General features: G+C 38.5%; 1 protein-coding gene across 3 annotated transcripts; it reads right to left on the bottom strand.

The window, feature by feature from the left end:
• Nucleotides 1–595: 595 nt before the first annotated feature.
• LOC115751143 (regulator of nonsense transcripts UPF2) lies at nucleotides 596–13300 on the bottom strand. 3 transcript variants are annotated; one of them, XM_030688892.2, is made up of 18 exons: nucleotides 13125–13300; nucleotides 12757–12848; nucleotides 12526–12613; nucleotides 11114–11316; nucleotides 10560–10904; nucleotides 9586–9690; nucleotides 9029–9156; nucleotides 8180–8353; nucleotides 7977–8058; nucleotides 6484–6792; nucleotides 6211–6408; nucleotides 5974–6075; nucleotides 4959–5210; nucleotides 4636–4854; nucleotides 4029–4199; nucleotides 3223–3408; nucleotides 2480–2935; nucleotides 596–1641 (listed from the first exon to the last, which is right to left on the bottom strand). In XM_030688892.2, the coding sequence occupies exons 2-18, from the start codon at nucleotides 12817–12819 to the stop codon at nucleotides 1141–1143; spliced, it is 3582 nt and encodes a 1193-aa protein (XP_030544752.1). In that variant the 5' UTR covers nucleotides 12820–12848; nucleotides 13125–13300; the 3' UTR covers nucleotides 596–1140. The 3 variants fall into 3 exon arrangements, with proteins under 3 accessions (XP_030544752.1, XP_030544759.1, XP_048134548.1); XM_030688899.2 differs by having other exon boundaries at nucleotides 12757–12851; nucleotides 13128–13300; XM_048278591.1 differs by lacking the exon at nucleotides 13125–13300 and adding an exon at nucleotides 12992–13116.
• Nucleotides 13301–17359: the final 4059 nt, after the last annotated feature.

Raw genomic sequence — 17359 nt, 5'->3', positions numbered from 1 at the left:
ATAGGAATACGACAGTTTGAGGCCCAGCAGAAGAGGGGAGAAAATAAAAAAATGCTGATAAAAAGGTTTAGGGATCGCATTGTTCATGTTCATTGGTCAAAAAGAGAATGATGCAACAATTTCCCTGTATTCCTAGGGGAAGATGTGTGGTCCTGGCCGCAACATGCGTGCCTAGGACTTTGAAGCTTCCTCTTATTCTGGGGTTCAACATAAGGACATTGGTTCAGAGAGGGAGAGAGAGAGAGAGAGAGAGGCAGACTAAACAAAGGAGACGAGTCATTCCTCAAACAACATCATTCAGTGCCGCTGATCCGCGGATTTCGTCAACGGCATCTCTATCGACATCGCCCATGATACGTATGCCACAAGCACTTTCATGATCGGCACCTCATATAGCCAGAAAAGGCGAAACAGATGTCAACCCCAACTTGCACGCACTCGCCTTCAATCAGTCTCATGCCAGCGACGAGGATGACGCGCGTGCATAGTTTCGCGCAGAGAAAAGCTTACACACATATAGATTCAGAGACCAGTTTATATTCTGTTGGGCTATTGACCAGACATACTCTTTAAGCTCGAGAATTATACACAGATGTCAACCCTAACTTGCACAGACTCGCCTTCATTCAATCTCATGCCAGCAACGAGGATGACGCGCGTGCATAGTTTCGCACAGAGAAAAGCTTATACACATATAGATTCAGAGACCAGTTTATATTCTGTTGGGCTATTGACCAGACATGCTCTTAAGCTTGAGAATTATACAACAGCATAGAGCTTGCGCAACCATTTCCTCTTCTGATGCACATGTAAAACTAATTACAGGAGCACAACTTTGCATGCGTTTGTGTAATGCATAGACAGACGCCACCGGATAAAACCACACCAATTCACCGATGCGGATCTCATCTGCTTTCAGGATGTTTTCCATGTTGCGAATTTGGGGCACTAATCTTGGCAGTGGGTGATGAAGAGCTGCCCAAGAAAATGATCCACAGGATCGCGCGCCGCCACTTCCACTAGAAATGGAATATCTCATGCACTTTGCCAGCTGATTCAGTCCCATAGTGACCGATGGCAGTAACTTCCCCACGTCGGATGGACAAGTAGGGTCGAAGAAACGTCGTGCGAGAAAAATATTCATCTCTTCCTACTATAGTAACCCCCGCCGCCAGGATAATTTGGATGACGGTGACGGGTCCCGACTGCTCTCCCACTGCCAGGTTCCCAATTGTTACCCCGACTAATCACCCTGCCACTACCACTCTGAGACCAATTCAAAGCCTGGGTCCCTAGCCCATTAAGCTCCTCTTCTTCCCTGTCATTGTACTCCAAAACCAGCCTCTTAATGTCCTGCTTCTCTTCAAGTTCGGCTGCTTCCTTCTGTTTGGTGCTCTGCACTAGAGAAGAGTCCCGAGGAATGTACATCTGCCTAGTTTGTTGCTTGTTCCCTCGCTTCACAAGAACTTTGACTTGGATCTCCTTGCTACCTCCACCATCCTCATCCACTGCCTCATCACCGCTCTCTCCTCCAAGCCCTCTTCCATGATCTTTGGTGGACCCCTCAAATACGCTCATTGGTATCATCATGTTTATAGTGGGCCGACCTCGGAGTTCTAGTCGGCGTTGCTCCATGCTCTCCTGCACCCAATGTTCCGTTAATTAACAAAATCAGCAAATTTCAATAAATATACCACGTTTTCTGCATTTCTCAATTTCATACATACCCTTTTATGTTTTATAGATAAATCCTCATCTTTTGGACTCAAATCAAATCTATCCCATGATCAGATTCCCTCCAAAAACTACAGTGTAATTACCCTCTTGCCCTTTTTCTTACGTATATATAAGATTCCCATGAAGGCAATATTTTGTTTAAAGAAACCTTTATTTTTTAACTAGAAGAGTAATTCAAGACATATTATAGTATTGTAATATATATGTAAATTCACATAAATATTTTCCAAAGCGAAAGATAAAAATGAAAGAAAATGGATGGGGGAAAATTAGACAGAAAAATAAAGTCAAGGCAAAATTGGAATTTGGGGAAGAGTCTAATGGAATATTCCCTATCAGAGAAGGTGTTACAGGGCTCCAGATAGATATAAAAGAGATTTGAAACAAGGTTGAGACCCTATCAGAAATGGTGTTACTGGACTTGAGATAGATATAAAAGAGATTTGAAACAAGGTTGCGTGTTTTTCTCATAGGATTAGGAGGTCGGAATAAGATTGAAAACCCTTAAAAAGGTTTGGATTAATTTTACCATTTGACCTCATTATCAACTACAAGCTCTGAGTCATTCAATGTCTAACCCTCTAGTCTTTAAAGATAACATTGAAATGTTAGCTCATTCAAGGTCATGTAGAATATTTTTGTACTTATTCTGAGAAGTAAAACAATTTATTGCGCTCTGTTGAAAATAAAAAAATTACTTATTGCTTATGATAAGTCAAATCCTAAAGGGCTCTTGCTGTACCTGCATAACTGCCTTGAGTTCCTGCTCAAAATTGGCTTCTTCCAAGGGGTCCACCTCAGGTATCTTCTGTCTCACGTGGACTTCATCCTCATCAGAAGCTGATCCACGTGCATCATCATCCTCGTCTTCATCATCCTCACTATCGCATCCATCATCATCCAGCTCCTCTTCATCTCGTCTTGCATCTATAGAGCCGCTGCCTGAATCAGTGTCACTGTCAGCAATATCTTCATGCACCTCGCCATTTTCCTCCCCACCATTTTCACCATTTTGGCCATCGGCTGAGATTGTGTGTCTACTTTTCCCTGCCATCCTTTCTAGATCAGACTGCTTCTCACTGCTGCCTTTCTCACTGAAGGCAGTACGCTCATGCTCCTCAAGTTCTAACAGCGCCGTATTAACTTCTTCAATGGAGGAATATCGAGTCATGTTGGGACGCAAATCAGCAAACAAATCCTGTAACTCCAGATTGTAAAAAGACCACACACTTATATGAGGACATGATCAAACAACCAACAAATGTCATGAAAGCAGCATGATTTCAGCAGTTAAACCTCTAGAAAGAGGAAAGAAACTTAAAATTTCATGTTACAACCAAAATATCTGTCATTAAGGGTGTTCCAGAAAAAGTGCAATTTCAATTGGTCTATAAAATAGACTGTCATGTCGCACACTACTCCTCTATGTCCTATTCATTCATTTCAATCTAGGAAGCATTCACATGATGTAGAGCAACTACTGACCTGTAAGTCAAATTCAATATCCAATGGTAGTGCACCTTTGCCCAAAATGTACCTCTGGAAATGCATCAGGAATCGATCAAGTTTCCTCTTGGAAGAGCCACGGTCAAAGTAATGGCCACAGGTCTGAAGAAGTGTAATGACCAGCCTGATCCGAAAACAGTCTTCTGGTGGATCTAATACATCTTGCTGGTCAAGTAAACATTAAAACTACTCAGATTATTGTCCTCAAATGTCAAGCAACTAGCACATGTGAAACTCAGACGTGTAGCTTACGGTTTAGCCAACACTGACCAAGTCAAATCGCAGGGAGTAGATAGTAATCATGATACCGTGTTAAGGATATACAAAATACTAAAGCAATCAAACAAACAATTTGACCAACCAAAACTTGGATTAGCCACACATGGCAGCACTCAATATAAACTGATTATGACAAAATGAGGCCTGCAAGCACTTGTTGGGCCTTTTCTAACAAAAGGAACAGATGCAGAACAGCTGGCGGTGAGATTTCATATTTCCAAGAGTGAAACAAGATATGCAGTTCTCAGTTAGAAATATCTTATCCTTATATCTAATAATCACCATTTTCAAAGTTACATAACCATTCCAACAGATTTATGCAAAGTATTCTTTAGGATTACATTCGTATTTTAGATGATGAGGAGATTATCCTCAAACGCATAATGGCATTCTAGGAATGGATGAAAAGTCTCCCCAGTATGCGCAATCCACCTCTGCTGCATTCCCTAACCATTCAAGCAAGGTACCATAAAGATCTTCAAGCAAGGAAAGGAATGAATCCTTACCTCTGCTGTGCCATGGCCAAAAACAAGAATCAAATAAAGAGTCTCGAATATGACAGATGAATCTACATGTTCATAGTTGTAAAGCTCTCCTAAGAAGCGCATATGCGCAACCCGTCTCTGCTGCATTCCATAATCATTCAACTCAAGTCCAAGACGGATCTCTTCCAAAACCTGCAGTTAATAAGGAAAGGCCACACTTTTAACAGTTCTTCCAAACAAAATACAAAGGAAGATTAAATACAAAGAGAAGGCATGCAAATACATCCGATGCTCTTATTCAATATTTAAGTTATTCATTTCGCTCCAAGCTAGATCAAAAGTTGGAAGACTACGCCCACTATGTGCCTACTATTACATCCAATACTCATCCGCAAGCAAGCAATATTTCCCTAACCCTTCCCTCTTTCTGTGGACAGGGAACAGTAAAAACGTTCAAATACTCAACTGGAATGGACTGGATTAACCAATTAACACTAGCTTCATGATTAAACAGAAGCAAAGATATGTTAGTGAGTTGCTGGAAAATTAAATAGCCAATGACTCCCAAAAAAAAAAAAATTACTGAACACAATATCCAGTAAAAGGAAAATATTCTGAAAAAACAAACCTCATCAACAACGGCCACGGCAAATTCATCATGATAGCGGCTTAAACCAGCAGTCAGAGAAGCAATCAAGTGAATCTGACCGTATTTTCCTCTATGAACCTTCATAAAGCATTTTAAGAGGTATGCTTCACATTCACTCCATGGTAATTTACGAAGTTGTCTCAGCACATGCTCAATGGAAGATTTATCCAGGTCAGAGAAAAGCAATTTCCTGATGTACTGCCATAAATGAAAAGGAAAGCAACAAAAGAAAATTTGTAGCATGAAATAAAATTAAGGGATAACTGAAATCACGGCAGGTAGAATAAGAAAAGAAGTGATACCTGATGCAACGGTGGTCGAACTTTTGTTACTCGTGCAGACCTTTCAGGTGGTTTGCACAGGTAATAAGCATTTTCCACAAGGGTGCTATGTCGAGGATCCAGGTTCTTGACATTTTTCAAGCGCATTAAAATTTCCAACATGTTAGCCATGCGAACAGCAGTTTCAGGAGAACGATACAGAAAGCGACCACATGTCTCGAGGAGATTGCACGCAACGTCAATGTTATGGTGAGTGAAATCATCTAGACAGGCCTGGCAAGAAGAAAGCACAAATGAGAGCAAATACTTTGCTATCAACTGTTTTTCTCAACCCAAGTAATGTTGGTATCTGAATAGCCAACTCATACCTGAATTTGACAGGAAACAGCAAACAAATGCTTAGGAAACTAAAAATAAATGTGGAGACATGTGAAGCATTATGTTTGAAATTTCAGCAAATATTACATCAATTTTCTTTACCATATAAGCAACTTAGAAAACCTCTTATAGACATGTTTTTTTCCTTGATATCTAGAAGTGGAACTAGTGCAGTAGCATCTAAATAACTTAAAAGCTCCTCGAGGTGTGTCTATATAGGTCTCAGAAACTGAGTCAGACTAGTACCTTCACCACCTTGAATAGCTCTCTAGAAAATCCAATACATCCAGTTACTTGTGTCCTTGACTAAAGCTCTTTTACATGCAAAATCCCACAATACTTGCAAACTAATAAGCCAATCTCATCCACATCTTAGGACAGAAAATTTGTCACACAAATTAATCAACTCGCTTGTGGCATTCATGATGATACAGAAAATGCTATACTCTGATGCTCATTTTGCACATATACAGTTATCTAACCTTCCACTAGCATAAAATGATCCTCCTTGTGCTTAAAAAGCTAAAAGGATTCACTGCGGTGCAAACATATGCAAATCCACATAAAAGAAAAGATAAGATACCGCAGATTCTCAACTTAAGATCCAAGGCTCACAGAATGTCAATAGAAGGGAGATGCTTGGTTGCATGCAGTTTACCTTCAAACAACTGAAAACAAGGCCAGCAGGAGCAATCCTGAACTTGCAGAGTTCTCCAATAAATCTAATATTTCTGATTTTAGTTTCTATATTCATTTGGTCCTGCAAAAAATCGAATTTGACCGTCATTATAATATTGCCAAAAAAAGCACTCCAAAAACCAAAATCTGTGGATGTGGGACAACAAGCTAGTTAAGAGAAAAGCAAAAGCTCGTAAGCTCCAGAATCTGACCACACCTTTTTATTAATGAGGAAATTGAACTCCTCCTCCAACATTTGAAGCAGCATAGCGGATACATCCTTCATGCAAGTAGACAGTGTGGCAACCATCCGTGAGTAATAGGGAAGCAGTTCCAGAGAGGTCCTGGGGACATTAAAAAGTGCTCTCACAAGCCTTTTACGATTAGACTTTGAATTTACATAACAAAACTCCACCTGAACATGAAAAATAATTGAAGTTACCACATAAGTGTAAAAATAATGATAGGCGAAAGAAAAAACTGACATTACCGTTAATTGGTCAATAAGGTCCCGACTCACGCAACCAGGAAGCCTTTGTAATAGGGCATCCAAACTTGTACCTTCCAGCCCTTTGACTTTTTCCTTCTCATTTTCCATTTTTTTCTCCACATCTCTTTCTTTGCCTTTCTCTTTATCCATATCTTTTGTCTTTTCTTTATCATTTTCTTCTTTATCCTTCTCTTCCTTGTCCTTCCCTTTTTCGAAAACTTTACCCTCCTGTGAGGAGCCTGGTTCAACAGAAATCTCCACTCTTTCCTCAGCAATTACTTGACCTTGTTCAGGATCAGTTGCTGGTTCCTTCTCCAAATAAAAACCAAGTGAATATGAGAAAAGATAGCCTAGAAAGAATCACAGCATAAAATATGTACACTGGAAGAAGAAGCAACCTGCATGCCCATGATCTTATCCATAGAGAACAGTTATTAAAGTTCAAAAGCAAAATCCAGAGGAAAATAAATAAACCAGAGAGATTGGAAAGATATAGACGAATTTACAGAAAGCATACAAGTAAATGTATCTGGTTACTCTTCTTGTTGAAGATAAAAAGGGGAAGGGGGGAACCTATCATTCAGACAACGGAACAAAAAAGGAGTTAATTCAAAATAAGAAATCACTTTAACTTTCAAAGGAGGAAGATGGAAAGACTTGGCCAAAGAGAGATGAAACAAATTTCCATCACTCTAGGATAAAAAGGTTTTAAGGGTTATCAAATCATAGTTTTAACAATCAAATTCATCAAAACCACATTCTAGAGGGTTAGCCTCAATACAGACCATGTGCTTGCTTCTCAAGTACCCAGCATATCCAAATTGAGTTAATCTACTGCTATAGACTACTAATCTGACCTACCAGCAGTCATAATCTAGAGACTTATAATCGGTTTTGTAATGAAACCAATGCTGAACATGCAAGGCACCATCAATTCATTACAGAAGCAATAATACAGGGAAAGCAGAAACCAAATGTGCCACTAAAATAAATAGATGAGTCTCAATCCCGCCAGTCATTAAGTTACTGAAAACCTCAGCAAGATGCACCAATACAGCAAGAAGTGAATGGCATGGATGCACAAAATAACTCATGATCTTATCAGAATACATGCCTAACCCCAACATCAACAAAAGAACTTCCAAAAAGGCATGACAATTGACAAAAAATATCCTTATGATTTGTATTAAGCTATATTTGTCCTTCGCCTGTGACTTGAGATGAATTTATTAGAAAGGGATTCACTACCATCACTTAGTGATCCTCAAACTTCATGAAGAACTGCCCTCGGAAGTGGTGATTAAAATATTACAAAGAATGAGAACAGGGCAAGAAAATTAGTGCAGCATCCCAAGATAATCACATAAACATCAGTGAAAGGAAAAAGAAAGATTTCACTCAACTTGACTACAACTATTAGGGGAGGGGACGCAAGGACTTGAATCTCAAAAAACTAAATTTTTGAACTTCAATTTATATTGCAGCTTACTTACAGTTGGTTGATCTTGTGCCTTTGTAGATTGCTCATTCACTTTAGGCTCGACTTCCCCAAGTAATACTGCCGGAACGAATGCTCTAGGAACATTGAATCATTATGCAACTAATGAGTTTGGATGATTGAAATCAGGGAAGACTCCTTCACAAAGGACGTTAAGGAGTAGGTCAAAAACTAACAAGAGCATCCAGTATGACAAACCTAAGGTCGGGAAGACACTCGTAGAAAGCCCTTGTATCTTCATCATCCCACAATGCTTCTGCCGTAGAGGAATCTTTTGCAGCAGGAGAAGAAGCATCCTCTCCACTAGTCAACCTTGTTGTGTGGCCATCCTCAGGCATCACTGGAGGCTGCATATCGAGAGCTTCTGCCAAACTGTGAAATTGAGCGAATTGTAAGTCCGTAATGAGAAATATACCATCTGACATGAGCAAACGCAAGCATGTGACTGTGCTTTTGATCACGAGGCAATGCATAAACATGAGAATCCGATGGAGATGATGCACTAGAAATCTCAGCGACATTTTACCATTATCGATTTTTCCTGTAGTTGGGATAGCAAATACATTATGAGAAATGGCTCATATCAGAAAGACTCATCAACTTGTATTTGACAAACCTTGAAGTTTGAGATTAGTTTGAAAGGAATTTATTGACTAAGTTTCCCATAGCACTCTTTTAAATACAAAACTCATGGAGAGAGGGAGAGAGAGAGAGAGAATACTAGGATATTAAACTTCAATAACAAGGTATGCAAAAGAGTGTGAAACTGCCAAATCACAAACAGGAACATCCCTTAACACTACCATACTATCCAATAGTATGGGTTACTATTTCAGAACACCTCCACAAGGGCATAAATTATGATAAATTAGGCACGAAACACATGATAAATTAGCATGAAGATAATGGGAATATGACCTACGGCAGGCATTAGATATCAGATACAAGCATGTTTGCAACAGAAAACAAAAGTTGTCCACCTATAATAAGATTAATAACCACATTACTCTCCAATGGTGTATAAAATATGGAGAAGGAGTCACTTACGAGGATACGTTGCGATATAGATGGTCATGAGATTTCCGCAGCTTTTCATAGGAAGAAACATTCTCGTCACTAAGTTCTCCTTTCGCATTCAAGATCTTTGCATTTTCATGCTCCATATGCCGAAGTGCCTATCATACAACAAATGCAGGAAAAATTGTTAAATAAACCATAAATGACAAGATGAGGAATTAGAGGATGATGAAGACTATGCTCCAAGGAATCATCACATAACCAATACAGAGCAAAATATGCATGAAAAAGAATTAAATTTTGATGACTTATAACTGTTGTTTTCTTTGAAAACTAGTTATGAGCAAAGAAAATGTTAGAGAAAGAAAGCAACAGAGCAGAAACAATTTTCTCCTTTTTGTCTTTGGATGAGAGAAATAGAGAAAAGGAAAGTGTAGGACTAGACATTATTATAAGACGAATTAGTGATTTCCAAATTTCCTCTCTACTATATCCATCCAAGTTTCCTCTCACTTTCCATCTCTAACCACCAAAAAATAAAAAAGGTACAACCTCACCAAAGTACCAAGTAAAGAGATGTTCCTTACCGCATGCTCAGACTGAAGTAATTCAGCTGCAGAATCATAATATGCATGAACTGCCTTCCTGAAGATTTTCTTTTGCTCTGCTGTTATATTGAGGCCCTTATAGAACTGTATTGAAATGACAAGAAGATAAAAAAGCGCAAAATTGCAATAATCAAAAGTAGGCATTCACAGACAGTACACAGCCACAGACATATAAAATGAACGATGGCACACATTCTGAGCAACAAAATTCTTTTAAATGCTTTCTTACTTCTTCTCAAATTTAACCCAGTGACTTGAAGCAATTTGATTTGATTTGATTTGAGAGAGAGAGAGAGGTGTGCAAAATCTTGAAAGGTGATAAGACTGTCCATGCTAGGGCTCAAGAGAGACTCTGATCATTAACTTGTATAGAACTCTGCCAGAAAGCACGTGGACTAAGAAATGTACCAGAATATGCTCAGGAATGAGGAAGCAAACATGAACACCAGTGAGATAACTACCAAATACATCGAGGAAAGTCTATATTCTTATTATTCCTTCCATGTGGATAAGATGCTCAAAATCATCCTCTCTGTTTGAGAGATTTATGTCAGTTGCATCCAATAATTGCCCAGGTAGGCCAGTGGGTAACGCTGGAAATGACTCAACATTTTACCTCAACCAGCTAGAAAACTAGTCTCCTCTCTATGAAAAAGCTTGTCATGCAGGAAGTTGAATAGCAGACCCGGCTTATTGTCTGTGTGTGAGTGGGCACGCGTGCGCCCGCAGGAGGGGGGGGGGGTGTTGTGTGGTTTGAAGAGGAGGAGGAGTGGAGGGGGAGGAAGAGATGGTGGGGGATGGAGAATGGCTATCAAGAATGCTGACTAGTGGAAACATGAATATACAGGGTCAACCAATTGACCTTTCTAGATAGGAGTGAGTATTCCTTCATATATATTGTCTGTAGCAACAATAATCTGAACAAGATCCAAACAACCAGAGAAAAGATGTACCTCTTCATAAATTTCTTGTCCAGTAAGCGGAAGAACCAAAAAAATTCTCCCTTGCCGAGCAAAACTAGCAAGAAGAGCCAAATTCGACTGAGTAGTATCCCGATCCCTCAAGTGCTCTAAGCTTGTCAAATCCTTGATGATATTTATGAAGATCCCACCGTCTTCTATAACTCCAACAAAGTAAAGCTCCAAAAGCAACTTGAGAGTGCTGCGTTTTTTCATGGCCTTCGAGTTTCTATCTGCATCTGAGTCATCTGCAGATTTTCCAGGAAAGAATATTTTCAAGAGTCCTTGGATCAAGGTTGGAGAGAAGTCTTTGTATCTTTGGTGAAGCAACGAGCATATCTAGAAAGAACATTTGGCATCAGCCAGGAGGAAGTGTAGGCAAAAAAATTGAAAGCAATATGCAAAAATGATTCTGATGAATGGCAAACATTTCATGGATATCCATAATTTACAATAACTGAATATTTCTTGATAATACATGCTTTATCATGTGTTCAAAAAAATATGAGATGCTGTCAAAAGAACGTCGGCCAGAATCTGCAGACAACCTGAACTGCTGCTTGTATGTCAGAACTCCTGAGTTTGGCATCACATATGGCTGTCACTGCTTCGCTAACGAATTTACTAAGATTGACCCCCCGCAAGTCATCCATCAGCCCTTCTCGCTGCTCTTCGTTTATCTGTTTTAGCTTTTTTATCACGGCTGTATTACGCTTGATGCTAGAATCTAGTGTCCTCAGGAAGCTTGAGTCTGCAGGGAAGCACAGATGAGCTATGAAGCAGGAGATAGGTTGGCCATCTAAATATTATGCTCACTAAGGATTTTTCAGATTTATTTATAACATTCCAGAAAGTGATTATGTACAAACATGACAACACATTTCTCAACAGCAAATGAACCAGACAAAACCCCTTTTAAACTAGTCGAACCAAAGTCGTCACAAGTCACAAATGCATCGAAGTCCATCTAATAAGAGAATGTGACTGATTTTTTAATTCTAGTCGTCTCTCTGGATAGAAAGTTGCAACAAATCCCATTTAGACGAAGTAGGCCTCCAGCCTTTGAGCGAGCAGCAGTTTAACTACCTCGTAAGACGTTCTAATTCTTTGATTGTCAACCCAACCATGTTTATTGGGCATAAACACATTGAGCAACAAGGTACCAATTTGAAAAAAGCTCCAGACCATAAGAGAATTTAAAAACGTGTACCTAGGCCTATCCCTCCATAACAATGTTCAACTATATACAAAAAACTTTCAAACCAGCTACTGGAATGATAGAAGAGATCCTACGTTTTGAAGACGGGTTTCTCTGTTCAGTACCAGCTGAAAAATAATGCCAAGAGGAGCAGAAACAAAACATTTGCAGCAGAAAATTGAGATTGAGACCTCGTTAAGATCTCTCAATGCAATTTCTTTCACTTTCACCTGAGCTGCAAAATAACAGCTAGGAACCTTCGATACCTACCTTGTAAATTCTTATGTACCCTACCATGCTGCAACAAGTTAACAACCCACAACAAGCATGCAATGTTTTCACGGCACTGGACACAAATGAGAAATGTAAATTATAATATTATTAATGTCATTGCCGAGTCATCCATGTTTGATGTCATTCCATTATCTCTCCCTCAATCATCCACATCTCCACAGACAAATTACAAATCTCTTGGGAATAGCGACTACTGTTTCGCAAAGTTTGGGCAAGACAATGTAGGGATAGTAAACCTGCACAGCTTCAGGTCAAAACACCCCCCTCTCTGACATATACAACCTATACGTCATTGCAGCATTACCACAATTTATGGACACCGACAAAAGATAACTAGATGAATAGACAAAAAACATCTTCACCACAGTTCGGCGGTCATTTAAGAACCCATCATTCTAACTGCTAAGTTATTGGAGAAGCCAATTCAGTTTTGCAACTGTGTACCATGAAACCTGCATCATTTCTTACCAGGCCTTTCAGGATTCAGGTTACTCTGACGAAGAGCCATTTTGGCGTCGATTGACTTCTTAAGCTCCTCTTGACGAGCAACATTTTCCTGGAATAAGTAAATACAACAGCCGCTGCCGAATCAATTAGCTCATCAAGACATTAAAATAATACTTCACATTAGCTTGCAACTGAAACGGGGTAACGGGTCAAGGCAAGATCACAATTCTCGGTAGCAGACAGAGAACCCACCTCATCGTCCTGCTTGCCGTGTTGCTCACTGCCGGAACGACTTTCTCCTTCGTTGTTATCCATCTCGCTGACTTCCTTTTCCTTAAAGAACCCTGGGATGCATACTAACATTAGTTAACAGGATGCTGAAATGGAGATCGCAGGCCGCCAAGACATGAAAAAGCACATAAGAGTGGGCAATTCAGAATAGGAGCCCATTTAACTCCTGAAAGAAGTCCTAAGAAACCAGACGCACGACGGGGACAGTGATTGGGGCGAGGAAGATGGAAGGAACCGATTCGAACCGAAACCCTAGCTGGAGGAAGAGGAAAAGAGAAGGAGAGTCCCTCGTGTGCCTGGGCTCTTTTCCGTGAACGCAAATTGCTTTCCTGATCAGAATCGCAGAGGGCGTCGCCGGGGTGGGTCGGAGAAGTAGAAGGGCACGAACTGAGAAAGGCTCGCAGAAAGAGAAAGCCCGAGGGTCTGAAACAGGGTACCAGTAGAAGAGGATCGCTGTGCGTTTCGCTTCCGCGACTTGGACGTTCGACTGATACGACCCGTCGTGTAAGCAAAAATCACATCATAGAGGGAATAACTAAGACCCCCCAACAAAAAAAATTAAAAAACAGAAAGTCCTAAAAACTTGTTGAAAAAATGCAATTAAATATTAAAATTTTAAAAAACTGCAATCAAATCCCAAAATTTATCACGAAAGTACAATTGGGTCCTAAAATTTTTAAAATATATAATCAAGTCTTAAAACTTGTCACGAATGTCCAATTAAATTCTAAAACTTTCAAAAAGTGCAATTAACAAAAGGATTTGATTTTATCAATTGACAAATTTTAGAAATTGATTTCATTTTTAACAAATTTAGGACTCAATTGCACTTTTATGATAAGTTTTATGACTTGATTGCACTTTTTAAATGTTTTAAGACTGAATTTGTACTTTTGTGATAAGTTTTATGACTTAATTGCACTTTTTTTGAAAGTTTTAAGACTTATGACCAAAAAAAAAAAAAAAAAAAGTTTTAAGACTTGCAATCAAGTCCAAAAACTTGTTACAAAAGTGCAATCCAGTCCTAAAACTTATAAAAAAAAGTGCAATCAATAACTAAAATTTTATCGTGAAAGTGCAATCGAACCATAAAACTTTCAAAAAATTGCAATCAATGGAAGAACTTAATTGAACTAATTTGTCCATTTTAAGACTTGATTACACTTTTCGAAAGTTTTATGGCTCAATTGCACTTTCTTGATAAATTTTAAGACCTAATTACATTTTTTGTAAGTTTTAGAACTAAATTGCATCTTAAGACTTCCAATGCATTTATCCTTATTTGTTATCATTAATTATGTTGCATGCCATAATGGATCTGGAGTTCATAGAAAATTTCTACCATCTTATATGTTTAAGTTTGCTAAATCAACGTTTATCGTAACAGCGTCCATATTCTTATTTGAGAGAATTTATGTATCCAATAACAACAAGCTAAATTTTTGCTCTTTATATTACTATACTTCACATAAATGGAGATTTTTTTAACATTTTTAATGTATCTCAGTGATCTAATAAATAGAAAATAAAGTTCGTGTATAAAGTTGTTGTTGATTTATTGACGGTCTACATAATATCGAGGTAGTTGCATGGAATAGGCACATATATAACTCGTTCTAAATAATTATCCACAATTTGCATCGATTTCTATCCATATATTTTATAAGAACGACATAATTACCATGGCGATTGTTATTTAGTTTCCTCGTCTATTAATATGTAGAACGAAATAGTAGCACCTTCATAATAGGTTCATTCATTCAAAAACTTTCATAACCCGTGATTAGCATAATATATACTCACAATATATATATATATTTGAAGTACATAACAAGAATCTCTCATAATAGAAAAAAAAAAGAATATGTCTACTAGAAATTCTAAAACTTGTTACCAAAGTGCGATTGAATCCGATAACTTTCAGAAAGTATAATTAAGTTATACAACTTATCGAATTGGTGCAATCGAGGCCTTTCGTTAATTCCGTCCAATTCGGTTAACGAAAAATGCTGACGTGGCATTTTGTTACTTTCACTCTCCTAAGTGGCGCCGACGTGGCTGAAACTAGAAAAATAAGTCCAAAACGATGTTGTTTTAGTCCAAATTTGACTTTACTATAAATGTTAATTAAATTAAGAAACAAACAAGAGAGAGAAGCAAGACTAACAAGGGCAGCAGGCAGCTTTTGCCTTTTTTTTTAAATAAAGAATTTAGTTTATTTTTAATTTAATTTAACTAACATTTATAGGCAAAAGGACTATAGAAGTACCAAAGTTTGTGCATGTCGTTTACTTTGGTGCCCTTTTTTTTTAGATAGCTCAAGTGTCAATTTTTTTTGAAAAAAGATTAGTTGAGTCCCAACTTCAGTGAGTTTTGTTGAAAATCTCATGTGACTCACCGGAGGATCCCGATCAATAATAAAACAAGCTAAAAGTAAAATAATTGAAAAATAAAAAATAAGGTAAAAATTATAAACTAAAAAAAAAAGAAAAAGAAAAGTAGAAGGGTTGCATAGCCCTCACTGCTGCAAGCAACCACCCTTTTCTTTTTTGCTTTTCTTGTTTAACTTTTTATTTTTATTTTTTCTTGTTTAGCTTATTTTTAATTTGAAGAATGAATTTTTTAAGGAAATTTGCCACATGAAATATTTTTTTTAAATTGCCACGTGGGTTGATTTGTAATTATAAATGATGTATTACTAAAATGATTTACTTATAAATGTCATATATATTTTTTTGCTGGAATCTCTCGCCATTGACACTTGAGTGTTCATTTTTTCTCCGATTTGGCGCTTAAGTGAGTCGGCAAAAAATTTTGACATTAAAGTGAGCGCTGTACACAAACTTTGTCACTTATAGTTTCGTTTTGCTAATATTTGTATAAAAAATCAAATTTTAACTAAAACGACGTCATTTCGAACCTATCTTTCTCGTTTCACGTTTCGGTTACGTCAATGCCACGTAGGAGAGAGAAAGTAATAAAAAATGTAACGTCAACATTTTTTGTTTGTCAAATTTGATGAGATTAACGGAGGCAATTGATTGCGCTAATGTGATAAATTTTAGGACTTGCTTGCACTTTATAAAATTTTTAAGACTCAATTGCACTTTGATGACAAGTTTTAGGACTTCTAGTGAACATATTCTTAAGACAAATCTTTTATCCACAAAAATAACTTCATATACCATATCCTCAAGGGTGTCAAAAAAGTCCGCGCCGGTCCGATCCGACCCGAAAATTCGCCCAACCCAGCTCGAAAATTCACCCTAATTTTCAGGCCTTTAGGGCTGGCTTGGTACTGTTAGGATCGGGCCAGCTTGGTTCCAGCTTTTTTTTTCACCCTCGTTTTCTTTTTAATTTATCTCATTTTTATTTTAATTTTTTATATTCTTTCATTCGACGGATATGTGAAGTGATTTTGATTAAAAAAAAAAACCGACCCAACCCTGTTCGGGCTGAGTTGGGCTTGGCACTGTTCGGTTTCGAGCCGGCTCGGGCCAGGCCGAGACCCGGTCCGACCCGGCCCGTTGACACCCCTGTATATCCTCTTCATCAAGAGCAAGCATTAATTGATTACTCAATTGCTAAATCGCTGTAACTGATCCTTCATATCTTCATTAATGGTGCTCTAAAAATCACAGTGGAAAATCCACCGTCGATTGAAGAATTCTTCTATGTATTATTTTTACTTTACCAAAACCGCTTTCCGATTAAATAATTAATTTCTCTTTTGTTTTTATTGGGTCAGAATTCTTTTTCAAAATTCTCATGGTCTCACAGTTACAAACGACACCGCCGCACAACCGACAACCCAACGGTGACCAAAAATATCCACACCAATGCCAAAAAAATAGGAAAACAAACCGACAGCGGTTAATATGGTTACAAGGTTGACGACACGCTGACGTCAAAACAACAGCAAATCCCAGATTGAAACTTCCTTTAATAGCCACGATCGACAATCAATCCCAGGTTTTGACCTCTTGGTTTCCCCTCGAAGCCTCTGTTTCAAGCCTCAACAGAGAAAACATCCTCAGACAAGGCCCAGCAAAACAGAAGATGGCGATTACTTCGTCCCAGAAAATCATCTCCACTTGGGCCGTCATCGCCATGCTGCTGGTCGGTCAGACCCTCGGCGCCGAGTCCTCGGAACCCACGGAGGTCCCCGTCGACGCACACGTCACGACGATGGCTGTCAACGCCACGGAGTTCAAAGTCGGGATGCCGCTCTACCGAGACCGGAAAAACCCTCAACTTCTAATCCCCGCTTTCAAGATTGACTCGCTCCTCACCACGCATCCAAAGAATGGAGTGTGAAGCACGGATTCCTCAGAAACATGGGTGCATTTGTTCAATGTCTTTGGTTAGAAATTAATCGTGTATGTTTGGATTTATTCGAGGGATGACGACTTACTGTTTTTGATGCCATTTCCGAAGTTTATATTCATGTACTCTTTTGTTTGTATTCCCACAACAAGGCAGGGATGACTTGAGGTGCTTCAATTAAAAAATAAAAAAGTAGCAGAAAATGTTTCGAATGGAAATTTTAAAATTTGGGGATTAA

The sequence above is a fragment of the Rhodamnia argentea genome, chromosome 5, assembly GCF_020921035.1.
Source record: "Rhodamnia argentea isolate NSW1041297 chromosome 5, ASM2092103v1, whole genome shotgun sequence".
NCBI lineage: Eukaryota > Viridiplantae > Streptophyta > Magnoliopsida > Myrtales > Myrtaceae > Rhodamnia > Rhodamnia argentea.
The sequence above is the reverse complement of the archived record's forward strand: the minus strand, read 5'-3'. Positions and strand labels throughout refer to the sequence as shown.